Source organism: Anopheles arabiensis, chromosome 2 (assembly GCF_016920715.1).
Source record: "Anopheles arabiensis isolate DONGOLA chromosome 2, AaraD3, whole genome shotgun sequence".
NCBI lineage: Eukaryota > Metazoa > Arthropoda > Insecta > Diptera > Culicidae > Anopheles > Anopheles arabiensis.
Window position 1 is genome coordinate 19,313,958 of NC_053517.1, and position 15,051 is coordinate 19,329,008.

Genomic DNA, 15,051 nt, shown 5'->3' on the forward strand with positions numbered 1-15,051 from the left:
ACGACCATCACATGCTTGATGACATTGTGTGCGACCAACTCTTGGTCACTTGGTCGCGACATTTTCAGTAGTTATACGGTGCTTGCGAGTAATTCCAAGAAACATAATGAATATTGTTTTTCTCTCTCTGTTTGTCCCGACAGATAATCAAAACAGACAGAGGGAGAAAGCATGCTGTTTTGATTATCTGTCGGGTCAAACAGAGAGAGAGAAACCATGCTGATTTTGGTACTTGAGCCCTCACGCCAAATATACTCCAAGAATGTCGTGATTATCACCGACAAAAATGTCGTGACCAAGTAAGTGATCAAGAGTTGGGTGCTAATCAAAGTGTCACCAAGCATGTGATTGATCCTCCAGCAGTTTGAGTATCGTCACTGATCATCTCGGTTGCGTACGTGAGCTGATTTGAGCTTTCCTTTCAGACTTAAGTGTTGGCGACTGAAACAGGCGGCATTTGGCAGCACTGATCACAGCCAGAAAAAAAATCATGATTAGGCTTGCGCAGGCATTAAGATAAGCTTGTCAGTCAGCGTATCGCGTTGGACCCAAGAATTCCCATGTCGCGTTCGGCATGTCATGACGCACTTTTATTGAGTATCAGCAATCACTGGGGTCTCATCAAGCTACCACGGATATGTTCATTGTATGCATTGGTGAAAATCTCGTGATACTCACGACATTTTGCAGCACTGTTAAACGTTAAACCTTCCAAAGGAGGAACATTTGATGACAAAAAAGGACGGGACGGGAACGGGGGTTGGTTTCGGAAGTCACAAAGGGAAACGTCGACATTGGACCCTTTCTCTTACACATCGTTTACTATTCCATTTCCATCTTCCCGGCGGTTTGTTACTGTGCTAATAGTGTGTCATTTGTCTGTGTGCTCCGGCGCGTGAGGTAATGTAATGAAAGAAACGATTTAAGGAAGGAAAACAACAACTTCTGACGCGATGCGGGCACACAAGACAATACGAGCCTGGAACGTAAATAAATACTAAAACAAAACTATGTACGTCTTTCTCTCCTATCACCCTTCCCTTACACCGTACCACAGCGGAAGAGAATGTGTAAAAAAATAAGGCAAATCTCTCCAGCAAATGAAAAAAACAGACGAAAACTCGACAACCCAAATTGCAAAACCAAACCTGCTACAAACAAATCCAATATCCCGCCACCTCGCATTAACTAATCGCCGTCGTGCTGAACGTTTGCCTTTGCACCAGCTCCCGAAACACGCCACCCTCGGTCGCGATCAGCTGCGCGTAGTTGCCGTGCTCCACGATCTGCCCATCCCGCAGCACCGCAATGTTGGTCGCGTTGCGGATCGTGCTCAGCCGGTGGGCGATCGTCAGCACGGTCCGGTTCTTGGTCAGCCGCTCGAGCGCGTTCTGTATCAGCTCCTCCGATACCGCGTCCAGTGCGCTGGTCGCCTCATCCAGGATCAGTATTTTGGGGTTCTGCTTGCAAATGGGACACGCGTTGAGCGTTGAGTACGTTGATGGTGGACCTTTTTGCGCTACTTACCCGTATGATTGCCCGCGCGATCGCAACGCGCTGCTTTTGGCCACCGCTCAGCATCACACCGCGCTGGCCGACCAGCGTATCCAGCCCGTCCGGGAAGTGGCGCACAAACTCGTCCACGTGCGCTTCCCGCACGACCCGCTGGAAGGCGCTTTCGGAGATTTTCTCGCCCATGTTCAACCCGTACAGGATGTTTTCCCGTATGCTGCCGCTGAACAGTACCGGTTCCTGGTGGAGAAGCCGGGATTGTGTGAGTGCAGCCTAGCAGAGTCATTTTTTTTGCAAGCTACAGCGTACCTGATTAACTGCACCGATGTGGCGCCGCAGTGAGGAGGGGTTTAGGTCGCGCAGATCGGTCCCATCCAGCCGAACGGATCCTTGTGCCGGATCGTAAAGCCTAGGAAGGCGATTTTTGTGTCACATTGGTATTGTATTTCACCCCAAACTGCCCCGTTTCCCGTATTACCTTAACATTAACGATGCGATGGTCGATTTGCCGGAGCCGCTGCGTCCCACGACGGCAGTCGAGGTACCCGGTTCGATTGTCAAGTTTACACCGTTCAGGATCGGTGCGTCCGGTCGGGATGGATAGTGGAAGACAACGTCACGGAACTGAATCTGCCCCGCCGGTGGATTACTCACCTCAATTCCTCCTAATAGGGAGAGCAAAATAATTTTAAATTTGCTTTACGCCCTTCAATCAACCATCGCGATTGTCGCGAACCTACCATCGATCGGGATTGCATACTTCCGGTCGATGATTTCCCACAGCCTGCTGGCGGAACCGACGCCCTTGTTCAGCTCGGTATAGAAGTTGCTGAGCCCACCGATCGAGATGGCGGTGTAGCCGGCGTACAGTATGAACGAGGTCAGTGCACCGATCGTCATTTCCGCGTTGTTCACCATCGTGCCGCCGTAGTACAGTACCGACAGGATGATAATGTTGCCCGACAGCCCCGTCTAGAAGCAAGAAATGTAAAATTTAAATTTTGCCACACGAAAAAATCCATTCCATTCTGCCCCCTGCCCTACCATGCCGTAAAATGTCGCGCGTGCTTTCGTCTCCCGGTAGCCAATGTTGAGCGCATCGAGCAGCTGCTCGGAAAACAGCTGCTTCTCGAACCGCTCCTTGCAGAACACCTTTACCGTCTTCACGTTGCCCAACCGTTCCTCGCCGATCTTCATGATCTCCGCGTACTTGTCCATCAGCTCGCGCGTAATGTTGCGCACATAGCGGCCATACACGACGGCACCGCCCGCGACGCACGGCACGATGCACATGCCGACCAGCGCGAGATGGGGCGAGGTGTAGATCATCATGCCCGTGCCGGCCAGTATCATTGCGGTCGAGCGCAACCCGTCCGACAGGTTCATGCTGAGCGAGTTGCCCACCAGGTACGTGTCGGAGGACAGCCGATTGACCAGCTCGCCCGTGCCCTTCCGGTCGAACCAGCCGGCCTCCTGGTTCAGCATCGAGCTGTACACCTTGGCGCGGATGTTTTTCGTTATTCGAAGTGCTGAAATGAAAACGGAAACATCAATCACAAACCGCTTGGTTCAAGCTGGTCCGCTACGTACAGGCATTGCTGAACAGGTACACCCGCCCAAAGTTGGCCAGTCCGCCGAGCAGGAAGATGCCCCCGAGCAGCAAACAGAACTGGTCCAGCTTCTCCTTCGCCATGCCCGTTTCGGCCGAGCTGGCGTAGATGATGTCCAGAATTTTGCCCAACCCGAACGGTACCGACATGGTGATGGCGGATGAAATTATCAAACAGCCAATGCCACCTAGCGCGGGAAGCCAATAAGAAAAAAAGCGTGTTTTTTACTGCCACTTATCACAACGCTTTCGGTTTATCAACCTGTAATGTTCCACTGCTCCGATTTCGCAAAGCCCAGCAAACGCTTCACATCGGACGATCGGAGCTGCAGCTTGGCCGGCTGTTTCGCAATCGATTCCGGCTCCTTGCCGGCAATTGCACCATTTTTGGCGCTCTCTTCCACCTTCCCGCCGTTGCTTGCTAGGTGACGCCTTGGAGATGCTTCGGCCCACAGATTGCCGGCTATCAGCTGTCGATTACGAAATCTGTCTTCTGCAACGCTGTACCGGCTTGTGCTGATGTACGATCGCTTTCCTCCAGCACAGTGGCGCATGTTTCTGCCGCTGGCTGCCGTCCTTTCCAACCCATTTCTGCTGGCGAGGTGGTGTAGCGGGCGAAAGGTACACGAGCGGATTTTACTTTCACTTCCACGGAGTAAATTTATAAACATAGTAAAACTTCGGGTTCGGCAAGAATGTAATGAGAAAGGGGAGGAAAGGAGAGCAAACAGGAAAAAAACACATGTATAGTTGCGGGTGCAGTTTCGGTAGAATTGTTGGGCAAAATGCTGTTGATAGATGGGCGGGCTGAAGTTTAAAATTACGAAATTCAACTTACGCTTCCTGCACACGCTTCCCTCAGCAGCACCGCGATCGTCTTGTGCGATTATTATTGTGGTACAAAAATAAAAGAGAAAGTTCCGTCGGGGGGAAATGTTTTGTTTACGTTTCGTTTTCCCATGCGTTGACAGTTGCTGCGAGAGGGATTTTTTTAAATTGACCGTTTTTTGGTTGTTGTAGTGGAACGAAATTTCACATAAATTTAACAATTTAGAGTGAATTATAGAAAAATATGATTATTTGAAGTGATATAATATATAATAGAGACCAAAATGATAACAAATAACAAACAATATATAATTCATACGAACCTACCACTGTGCACTGGTGGAATGTCAACACAGCTGTTCGTTGTGGGCATGTACACACCGTCGCGCGCTGATTTCAGTTCAATAAAGTTTTTGCAAAATAGAAATTAATTTTTTGTTTTGATTTATAATACGCTGAGATTCATATGAAAAATGTATTTCATACACAGATTAATGATAAAATAATATAAAAAAGAAAGCAATGAATTCACGCAATGCGTCACTTTGGTCTAATGTGCTGACGTATAGCCTGCTACAAGGTCGAATGGGTATCCATTTCTCATACGAATCGTTCGCCCTAACTTTACTGAATAAGATTCAAACATGCCACGGGTGTCCAACCTATCCAAAACTTTTCCGCTTTCTTCCGCATCGAAAAACTTCCGCTCATCAAAAAATAAAAATTATGATAAAAAAAGTTTTTGTTCGTTTTTATGCTCTTCCTAGTAAACTTCTCACGCTCACATCGAAAATGTCTCAATCGGTGAAGAATACTACATTATCTGTAACGATTATTTGAATACCCTTCCTATCCCAACAAATGGATTGAATTTCTGGCAAACTTCCCCGACAAAACCACCTCGATCGCAACGACCAGCTAGTCCCACAACCCCAACCGGCACGGCACAACACAGTCCAGATGTTACCAAAACGGCGCCGGTGGTAGTGGTAAAACTTTCCAGCGAAACGCCGCGATACGACGACTTCCGGCTTCCGGCGGTGAACAAACACCACACCATACCATCGATACGCCCAACCAAGTTGGGAGTTAATTTAAATAAATCGTTTCCAGTTAAACTTTACAGATAAAGCTCATTGCGAATAGCTGTTAGATGATGTGTCCCGCATTGTGTGGTGCGGCCACCTGGTTTCTTTCGTGCAATGTTACTGCATTCTTAGTCATTTGTAATAAAATACAATTTACGCAGATACTTTTCTTAACCATAGCTTTATTTCGCTTCAGATATAGTGCTTGAGATGATGCCGGGGCGACTCATATGATCCGATCTCTGACCTTCCGCGGTCGAATTATTTATTCTATTTATCCTTTCTTATATGCACACTCGTCTTCTACTGCTGCACCTGCCTAAACCATGCTTCTTCTTACCTACGGTGTTAATTATTACTCTTTCGTACTGTATATGTAAAGATATCTGTGTATGTATATGTATATGGTTTTATATAATTTATCATAAAAAATATGTATTCTTTTCCATTTGTCGTCTTTTAACAACCCTTTTCAAGGGGAGGGGGCTGGTGGGGATGATGCTGGTGCTCCTCAGGCTTTTGCGTGTTTTTAAGCGCGTCGAGAACGGTGGCCGCTTTAACCTTCGACTCAAAAGTTATATCATTATTAGTAAGCTTTTTAACAGTGTGTGTGTTGTGACGAACTATGTGCAGTGTTGGTTTGCCGTTCGATTAAATAATCATTAAATGGCTTGCATTTGCATTCCATAATTGCGAAGCACCTTGCGCCTGGGAAAAGGTCAATTAACGATACCGTGAGTAAGTGGTGCCAGACACCGTAAAGAAGTACTGAGCGATAAAGCAAAGTAACCCTTGCAAAGTATACAGACAAATCGACAGCACGCGCGAGAGAGAGAGAGAGAGAGAGATACGAAGACGGGAAAACACATAGGGAGGAAGCAAGCAAGAGAGCAAGGGGTAGATCGTACAGAGAGACAATCAACCAAATCCGTACTACCACGCTAATGGTCTTGTATAAAATGTATGTGTGTGTATGTGTATGTTACAATTCTCAGGATACGATTTATTTCTGTTTTGATTCACCATTATGCATAGCTTGCGATCATAACCTAACTAACTAACTAACTTAGCGGCTATCTAAATAATCGTGATAAGATAGCGTTGAAATATAATACAGGTAGACGTAGCAGAAACCGTTCGGCAATGTGCATGCGTGTGTGTTCGTGTGCGTGCGTGAGTATGTGTAAGTGTATCTGAAGTGTGTGTGTGTCTTTGACTGTATGTAGCTGTAAGAACTAAAACAATAGTTCCACACAATTCTTCCTCGTTTAGCTCATTCTACTTCTCAATTGAATTCTCATTTACCTTCTCACTTGTGCACGATTGCCACGAACGGTTTGCACAAGAGGAAACACACACATTTTAACAGCTTCTGGGTGCTAACTTCAGCACTAGCTGAACCAAAACTAAAAAGCGAAATATGTATGTATTTTATGGGGAGGGGGTCCAACCAAACCGGTGTGGACAGGTGCTAAACTATCTTCTATTCACTGCTACTAGTAGTATCGAGAATTAACGGGGAGAATGCCCTGCTGCGTGTCGTGATCGCGACACCTGCCATACATCATTCCGTACTAAATAGTAATAAATTAAACCGTACCACAAACTGTTTGTCCCCCAAAATCTCACTAATCGTAATTAATATCTCTCTCTCTCTCTCTTGTTCTTCTTCTCGTAAATGAAGGGATTAAATCGATGCAAACAGATATTTATAGGAGAGCATATTACACGATGATACTCATGGATGATGGAAAGGAAAGGTGTAATGGAGAGCGACTCCCACATTTACACGCAATTATCGTGCAGCCTTAAGCCTTGGCCTGTGTGTATATCGTTCGCCTCCCAGCGCGCACTATGGAATGTATGACTTGAGAGGGTCGTTATCGATTGTGTGTATGAGAGTGGCTTAAGCCTGTGGCAAAAGACTAAGCTTAGGATATGATCGATATGTTTTCTCATCTTAGGCATCTACTATGTATGTGTGTATGTGTTTCCCTGTACTCGATGCCACTACTGCTCTGCTGTCGGTAATTCAGTATTCATTTTCCATAGCAAACAGTAGTTCGAGTGCATTGAATTGAAGAAGAAAAGCATGAATTATTAACAAAAAGGTATTAATGACTAGAGGGGAGTATGAAAGAAGAATTCATAAAGACTGTATAAAGCGGTGGTGGTACGGGATTAACGAGCTTATTCAATATACACGCTGTACACTGTAAGCTCCTCAGTAAGAATCATTAACCTGCAATTCCTTTTCAATTCAAGAACGAAGCACTCTCGCTTCTCTATCACCACATCACCGTGTCGTGTGTGGTTGTTGGCATCAATTCGAGGCCGTGTTTTTGCTTGCCTTCTACTACTACTACTACTCCGCGCGGCTCGTATGCTTTTAGGCAGTTTTGTAAGGTAATAAGGTTGTCGCTAGAGGTCGCTAGTGTTTTCTGTTTCCTCAGGATTAAATAAGCCGTCGTGATCCTTCCTTTCCTGTATCCTTTCTTCCTGCGCTACTCCCTAACTACACTATGCAACGAGAAGGGGGGAGTACTGAGTTCTATGTCTCTTAATCCTTTAAATTCTATCTGCTTTTATGTTTGTTCTCTCGCTCGCTCTATAACATACCACGGGCGCGGGAGTCGTTTAAGCTACATAGCTCAGAAGAGGGGGATATTTGACCGAGAATGATAGAGCAATTGCTGCTGGAGTTTGCTGAATTCCCATCTGTTCGGTTCGCTCGTTTTGTTTTGTTTTGCTTCCTTCCTTCACGTGTTTAGGCACTGTTTTGGTCCTCATGCGAGGAAACGCGCGACATTGATCTTTGTTTCTGTTGTGGTATCACAGTTAACGATTTTGGTATCTTCGACAGCAGCTGGGCGGGCGAACTGTTGTCCAGCAGCGAGGAGGAGCCCCCGCCGTTCGCGGCCGTCGCGATGGCCACAAACTCCTGCAGCTGTGCCTGCGTCACCTTGTTGCCGTCCTTGAACAGGTGCTCGAACGGATTCAGCACCGCCGCAGTCGCCGCCGACGCGCTGCTGCTGCTGCTGCTGGTGGTGGTGGTGAGGAGTGAGGTGGGCTGCCCAAGCACAAGCGACGTCGCCGCCGGCGCTGGTCGATGCGAGGGCGATGACGTCTGCGTCATCGCTGCGTTCACTTCGCTAAACAGCGCGGCGACGGAGGAGACGGGCAACGACCCTGCCGAGGAGGTCGCAAACAGGGAGGGTAGAGAGAGGGTGTTGGCCGACATCAGCATCGGATAGACGGTGGTACTGTTCGGCAGGGAGAGCGGCTTCATCGAGGGCGGGACGGTCGCCGTCGCACTGCTACTACTACTACTACTACTACTGCTCTTGGCAAGGCTGTTGTTGTTGACCGTCGTCGTCATGGTTACCGTGAGGCTGCTGTTTTTCTGCACATTACCCATCTTGTTCGCCCCGCTGCTACCGCTGAGGATCGGGATGAGCGAGTTCTGCTCGAGCAGCTGGTTCGGTAGTTGGACCACTTTGGCGGAGGAAGCGACGGATACGGCCACACTGTTGGCGGATCCGTTGTTGTTCTCCACCGACCCTGCGGTGGAGGCCAGCCGTAGGGCGGGTGGTGGTGGTAGCGTGGTTGCCGTCGACGACGGCTGCTTGTTCGGTTGCGGCAGCTGCGACTGGCGCTTGTTGGCCACCGTCTGCTGCTGCTGCTGCTGCTGCTGCATCATGTTCTGTTGCTGCTGGAGCAGCTTTTCCCGCCGCAGGATGCACATGCGGTTGTAGTCCTCGATCGAGATGTGGTAGGGCTTTCCGCCGGACATTACCTGCACCAGCTTGGGCAGGGTGCGCCCGTCCGCCGTCTGGTAGAGCGGGCCCGTTTTCAAGCTTTCCGACACACCGGGCGCGATGGGCAGGAGGGTTGGCCGCCAGGGACGCGTGGACGATTCGCGCCGCTCCGCTTCGGTCAGCTGCTCGGGCATCTGGATGATTTCGCGCGCCGTCGTAGTGGCGCTTGCATTCGCCGAGCCGGTCGTCCCGGTGCTAGAGGGGCCCGTCGGTGTGTTCGCCGTGGTGGCCGTTGCACCGGCAGTTGGCGATTTCTTGGCGAGAAGCGTCGCGGCGGCGGCGGTGGCGGCATCGACGGCCGCAACACTTTGCAGCAGCGATTGCTGCGGTTGTTGCAACAGTGACAACTGTTTCTGGGCAGTGGCGTTAGCGGCTGCTGGTGGGCTGCCGACTGTTGCCAACTGTGCTGCCGCCGGTGGAATGGTGGTGATGGTGACGCTCGCCTTGCGGTTGCTGATGCTGATCAGCTCCGGCGGGGAGGACAAGGGCGCCTTGGGTTCGTCCAGTCTGACTACCTTCGTGGAGCCGCCGCCCACGGTCGAGGAGCTGTGGCCCGAGGTGTTCAGTGGCGAGGTAATTGCACTGGCCCCACCGGACGTCCTGCCACCACTCTCAATCGACAGCTTGCGTTTGAGGCTTTGCTTGGTCGTCCCTTGGTCGCCACTGTTCGCCAGATGGAGGTTGTTCGATTTCAGCAAGCTCACCGGAGCCGGCGGCGATACGGGCGTAATTTCAGCCGACGAGGAACCACCACCCGCCGACGTCCGCGGCCGAACCTTGTTCGCCGGCACGATCGTAATGGTGGCGCTGCTAAACTGCTGGAAGATGTGGCTCGTCTTGTCCGCGGCCACGGTCGGCGCTGTGGCCGCCGGCGTCAGCGAGGCAAGGGCGGGCGGTGAGGACGGCACCACCGACGGTACGTTATCGTACGAGCGTAACCGGTTCTGGACCGCTTCCGAGTAGGTGGTGGCACTGGTTTTGGCCTGCGGCGACAGCACCAGATCGCCGTTGCGGAAGTACTTCTCGAGCAGGAGCAGATGGCGCAGAAAGCTCGACTGGTTGCCGTACGGCTTCTGCAGCTCCTCCCAGAGCGCCCGCGTACTGTCGTCGTACTGTATCGTGGACTGCACCTTCGTCCAGCCCTCCGGCGTGCGCATCGACGACGAGCTGAACGGAATGTTCACGTGCACGCCCAGCTCCTCCTCGCCCGGGAACAGCTCGCGCATCGAGATGTTGGGGTTCGACTTGAGCACCTGCGTCATGTCGATGTTATCGTCACGCGACTGCTGCTGCTGCTGCTGCTGTTGGTGCAGCGCGGAGAGAGATTTCGACGTCGGGATGATGCTGATTTCTTCCAGCTCGCTCATCTGCGTCGCACCGTTGCTTTCCACGATGGTCACGTCGGGCGACTTTCTACTGCTGACGCGCCGTCTCACAGAGACGGAACTATCGCCGATCGAAAATATGTCACCCAACGTTTGATAACGTGGCGGTAGTGGCTGCTGCTGGCTCTGTGTTTCTGTGATGGTAGTCTCTTCAACTTCTTCATCCTCTGCCTCTTCCTCCTCTTCATCGCCGTCCGAAATTACAATGTCCGTGACAGGCATCGGTTGGCGCTGTCTAGGGGCTGCTGCTGGTGCTACTGCTGTAACCGTTACTGCCGCTTCAGCCTGCTGCTCTCTCTGCTCTTCCGCCGCCCGCTGACGACACAACAATCTGCAACAGGAAACAAATGAGTTACACACACACGAAAGTTGCAGCAAGAAATCTTTCTTTGGACAATGGAGACGCCCGGTCATTCATTCTAAAGCAATTCAGAAAAGGAGGAAACGGTCCCCCTAGCTAGGTTCCGAAATTCGTTTCCGTACACTCAATTACGAACGAGTGTGAGTTTTAAACAAAAGGATGTCTCCACCCACCCACTATGGGTGACGGGCGGGATCAAATAGTTCGGAAAAGTGTCATACACGACACGGACACACGTTTCATCCGGGCGGAAACGACGGAGCTAATGACCGGTCGAAACATTTCCCCCTTTTTCACACACACACACACACACGTACGCATTCATGCATTCACACCTATTCACGGTACACACACTTACCTTCGATTGTAGTCGTTCACAAACTGAGCCTTTTTCGTTTTCGGTTCCGGGGGCTTAATCAATAAATTAGCATAATATTTACATAATTTACACACGACCAACTCCGAGCTGCTCAGCCTCATTGAAATCCCCTGCTCCTGGATCAGGCGCTCCAGCTGTGGTACGTTCTGTTGGCGAGAGAAAGGAGAAACCGATACACGGGATGGTTAGAATTTGCTACAAAGACGTTACGATGGTAAAAAAAGGCCGGTGGAAGGAAGGATGCTTCCATGCTACGACGTTCCAGGGTGTGCACATTCTTGTGCCGTTATTGGTGGGAGGTCGCGGGCCTGTTTCGTTGCCACATTCCACGGCAAACGCAAGACGCTGGAGAGCAAAACCCCCAAAACCGCACACATTGGTAAAGATGCTCTCCTTTGGGGGCTTTGATGGAGCAAAGTGGGGTTCTTCTTGTGCAAGCCACAAATCCTTGCCAGTAGGAGCTCACTACCCCTCACGGTACTCGTGTAGTGCTCCGCTCTCTCCCCTAGGTCTTTACATTCGAACAAAGCAGGCTCGCTCGCTCGCTCGACACCAAAACGCGAGCAAGGTTTAGCCAAAATTTATCGCCATTTATTTCCGGACGGCACAACAAACACACAAGGGGAAGAATTTCAACCCCTCCTCCGCGGTAATACTTACATTGTAGAGATGGTACACATGATTCCTCTGCAGCGGTTTCGTGCACATGGCGCAGATCATCAGGTGGCTAATCTGCTCGTAGTGCTTGTTGCAGATGGAGATGTATTCGGCCGTCGCCTTCGCCGCCTGCTCGAGATTGATGTCCAGCTGTTTGCCAATTTTGCGCTTCATCTTCACCATCCACTTGCGGCGCAGCGATTGCATCGCGTGCGCGGTACACTGCCGCACGGCACAGATTTCGCGCGCCTTCCCGCCCGCCGTCGGGCCGTCCTCCATTGCGGTGGCCGGCTGCTCGGTCGCGATGCTCGTCGAACCGTCCTTGTTCGTGGTGACCTTAAGTACGAGCGGCGATACGGTCGATTGCGTTGCGGTGCTGTTGGTGGTGGTGGTCGAGTTGGAGGCAGTGCTGCTGCTGCTACTGCTCGCTGCACCGGTCGACGCGCTCGTCTGCGATACGGTGGACGATTTCTTCTTCTGCGGCGGGCAGTTGGCTTTGCGATCGACGTGCCGGTAGCAGGCATCACACAGACAGCTGTCAAGCGTGATCTTGGGCAGGGTAGCTATGGTAACCGGGGAGGGCAGCGAAAGAGACAAAGCAACATGTTAGCACAATATGAGCGCAGAGCACATTCACATCGAAGCAGGCGCAACACCACTTACCGAGAAGAATCCGCTGCTGCCGCTCGGTCGATTTGATGGCGGCCACGTGGCACGGTGTGTCGTACAGACCGAACTTGCCACCGCAGTAGGAACACTGGTCCCGGCACAGCCGCTCCGGGTGCACATTGAACGAGGAAGCCTTCTCCGGGATGACCAGCGACTTCTGGCTCACCTCTTTGGAGGAAACACTTTCGCCGACCGCTTCTGTGAGGTTTACGCCGTCTGTGGGGAGAGAGAGAAAGGTAATTGATTGATTTCATACAAATTAGATCCAACGCTAATAGAGCGACATTTGAAACGTTTTTGCACCAATTTGATATTTAATTACGTGCTTTTTTTGAATAAAAAAGAGGACTAATCTGTCTGGAGTGCACCTCTTTCCCGCACCGAAGCACTTGGCACTTTGCAACGGTTGAAAAGGTGTCATTCTCAGCAGCGTAACAAAATAATCAACAAACCTTGCCACCGTTCCAGTACTAATATACATAAATTCGCACTTACAGCCACCGTCCACCCTTCCCTCATCCGTTTTACTTCTGTCAACATTTACTTTCGAGCACCGGGAAGGAATCTGCGATGAGCGAAATGAGCACAGCGAAATGGCAAACCGTTATCCTCATTAGAATTCACCGTCTCCCTTTTTTTGGGGGTAGACATTAACGTTGTCCCTTGCTTCGACCGACGCTCCGTGGACAGAAATGTTTAAATACTCGTCCACCACCACCATCGCTCTTCTATATACAAATTCCTCCACCCCTTGACATAGTGCTCCGTGCTGTCATCAGAAATCGATCAGAAGCGAAATAAGAAGGTCAGCGCGTTTTAATATCCTACAAAATTCAATATTTTGATAGGAAACAAAGCGCTTCCGATGGCAAAAAAGGCCCTTCACCCATTCCCTGTGCCGTCCAAATCGGCTGCACAAACGGCAAAGGATAGAGATGATTTACAAATCCGATCAACAGTGTCGACATTTGGCGCTCCAGCTCCAGTGTCCTCCTCCATAAACCAAAACTTGCCTTTACCGTACTGTCGCAAGTGGAAAGAGGGGGAAAAGGTTTCGATTTGCTTCTCTTCCACTAAAACAAACGGCACTTGAATTCGCCACAAGAAAGGATGGGGGGGGGGAGCTTTTGCGTGGAGGGTGGTCGAGAGTCGACGACAAATTTCCCATTGTGTCCGCTTCACAGACGGAAAATATTAAAGAGCCACGACGACACGAAGCAGGGAAGGAACGACGATTGTTGTTGTCTCAAGACGATCCCTTTGCTTCACGCCGACCTTCTCTATTTGCCCGTCAATGTTCATCATATTACAAAACCAACCGAAGCGCTGCTGCCACCACTGCCGGATGATATCGAGCCGGCATTGTCTTCTGTATCCTCCCACCCATCAAAAAACCGTCTGGTTTGTCGCTTTGAAAATAAAAAGCAATATCTTTCTCTTCAATTGCCGCGCCGCCAGCAGACGGTCCTTACCTACACCCTCTCTGCCTGACTTGTGGCAAAAGGGAATTAGGCGAGCGACTTTTTTGTGCACTTCCTTCGGCTTTGTTTGTTTGCTATCTTAAAAAAAGCAAGATTCTTCCTAAGAAGCGTGTCCTGCCCAAAACCGTTAAGCGATGGTTTAATTACATTACACCATTCTTCGTGCGAATGGCAGCGCAGAACAGTGCCGTCTCATCGTGTTTTATGACAACAATTTTAATTATTATCGCTATATTCACACCCAAAACCGCTGTCGTCCCCCGTTTGCCATTTGCCAAGCCAATTGAGCGCCGATGAAGAGCAATCGTGTGTCTGTGAAATAAAACTTAATCCCCATTCCCTTTTCCTCCTCATCAACATCGTGCTTTTAATAATGTAAAGCAGTTCAAATTAATTCACGCGTTGAGGATGGCTCGGAAGTCGTGTAGTAGTCGTACTCGGAAGGAATTTGGCCCGATTTTTACACTGTTCTGATGGGATAATTTAGCAGATTACACATTCATAAAACAATCGCCCACAGTGTCTTGCTTGTGCATTGTGCAAGGCTAGGTACACATGCGATGATACAGCACCGACGGTAAAGTACCATGCGTCTCCATTTGGTGATAGAAACGTTCAGCAGTCCGTGGGCAGTTTCATTTGTTCTGCTACCTTTCGCATTAAATCCCACAATCCTTCCTTATCTAATGCTTAATTCTGCTCTTTCTTCTACTCGGCAAAAGAAACACTATTCAACTCATTCATTCATAACCAACATTAAGGGTAGGGATTATAAAAGAATTAGAAAAACGGACCATCATAGTTGCACTACCCCCTCCAACTCGTTACTACTTTTAACACCTCTTGATCCGATAGATGATACCGGTGTCCGCTTGCTCTATTGTGATTTCAACAAACGAGGACCTGCACGGAGACTTCGTCGTGTGTGAGTCAAAAGTCAAGCGATGATGCAGAACAATCACCTGAAACTCTCTAGAACCGGTGACTTGTTGATGCAGTTTGTATGTGTGGTGGCACAACTTGGGTGTTGATGTGATGCACAGCAAATCCTATCCAAACATTTTCATTTCACCGTTGACCGACCGTTGGTTGGTGGGACTAATCTCGGAGTCTTGGCAGCAAAAAAAAAACAAAAGAAAACATTGCTATGGGAAGTGAAAACAAGCACGGGGAGTGTGTTCCTGTCCCCCTTTTGGAGACAAATTTCCATGGGTTGCGCCTTTTGCCCTCCACAAGCACCTTCATACACACGGGCCATGTCTGA

At 49.8% G+C, this 15,051-nt stretch overlaps 2 protein-coding genes and 1 long non-coding RNA gene across 8 annotated transcripts in view; 1 reads left to right on the top strand and 2 right to left on the bottom strand.

Annotated features, from left to right (window-relative positions):
- Positions 1-800: 800 nt before the first annotated feature.
- On the bottom strand, positions 801-4,069 carry LOC120895791 (ATP-binding cassette sub-family B member 10, mitochondrial). Its single transcript, XM_040299436.1, has 9 exons — positions 3,960-4,069; positions 3,384-3,799; positions 3,103-3,309; positions 2,557-3,041; positions 2,253-2,484; positions 1,991-2,177; positions 1,822-1,921; positions 1,528-1,752; positions 801-1,460 (listed from the first exon to the last, which is right to left on the bottom strand). Exons 2-9 carry the CDS (start codon positions 3,790-3,792, stop codon positions 1,185-1,187), a joined length of 2,121 nt encoding a protein of 706 aa, XP_040155370.1. The 5' UTR covers positions 3,793-3,799; positions 3,960-4,069; the 3' UTR covers positions 801-1,184.
- Positions 4,070-5,199: 1,130 nt separating this feature from the next.
- Positions 5,200-15,051, bottom strand: part of LOC120895790 (mucin-19-like) — a 38,746-nt gene continuing 28,894 nt past the window's right edge. For 5 of the 6 annotated variants that reach the window (XM_040299433.1, XM_040299429.1, XM_040299431.1 and 2 more), the window contains 4 exons: positions 12,301-12,522; positions 11,641-12,200; positions 10,960-11,126; positions 7,290-10,571 (listed from right to left, as the gene is read on the bottom strand). In XM_040299433.1, the coding sequence (XP_040155367.1) occupies positions 7,805-10,571; positions 10,960-11,126; positions 11,641-12,200; positions 12,301-12,522 (3,716 nt within the window). In that variant the 3' untranslated portion in view covers positions 7,290-7,804. Of the gene's footprint in view, positions 10,572-10,959; positions 11,127-11,640; positions 12,201-12,300; positions 12,523-15,051 lie in introns of all 6 variants that reach the window. The other variant, XM_040299435.1, reaches the window with a different exon arrangement.
- LOC120895793 lies at positions 12,434-13,749 on the top strand. The gene is made up of 2 exons (XR_005738377.1): positions 12,434-12,542; positions 12,804-13,749. It is a non-coding gene; the product is annotated as an uncharacterized LOC120895793 (long non-coding RNA).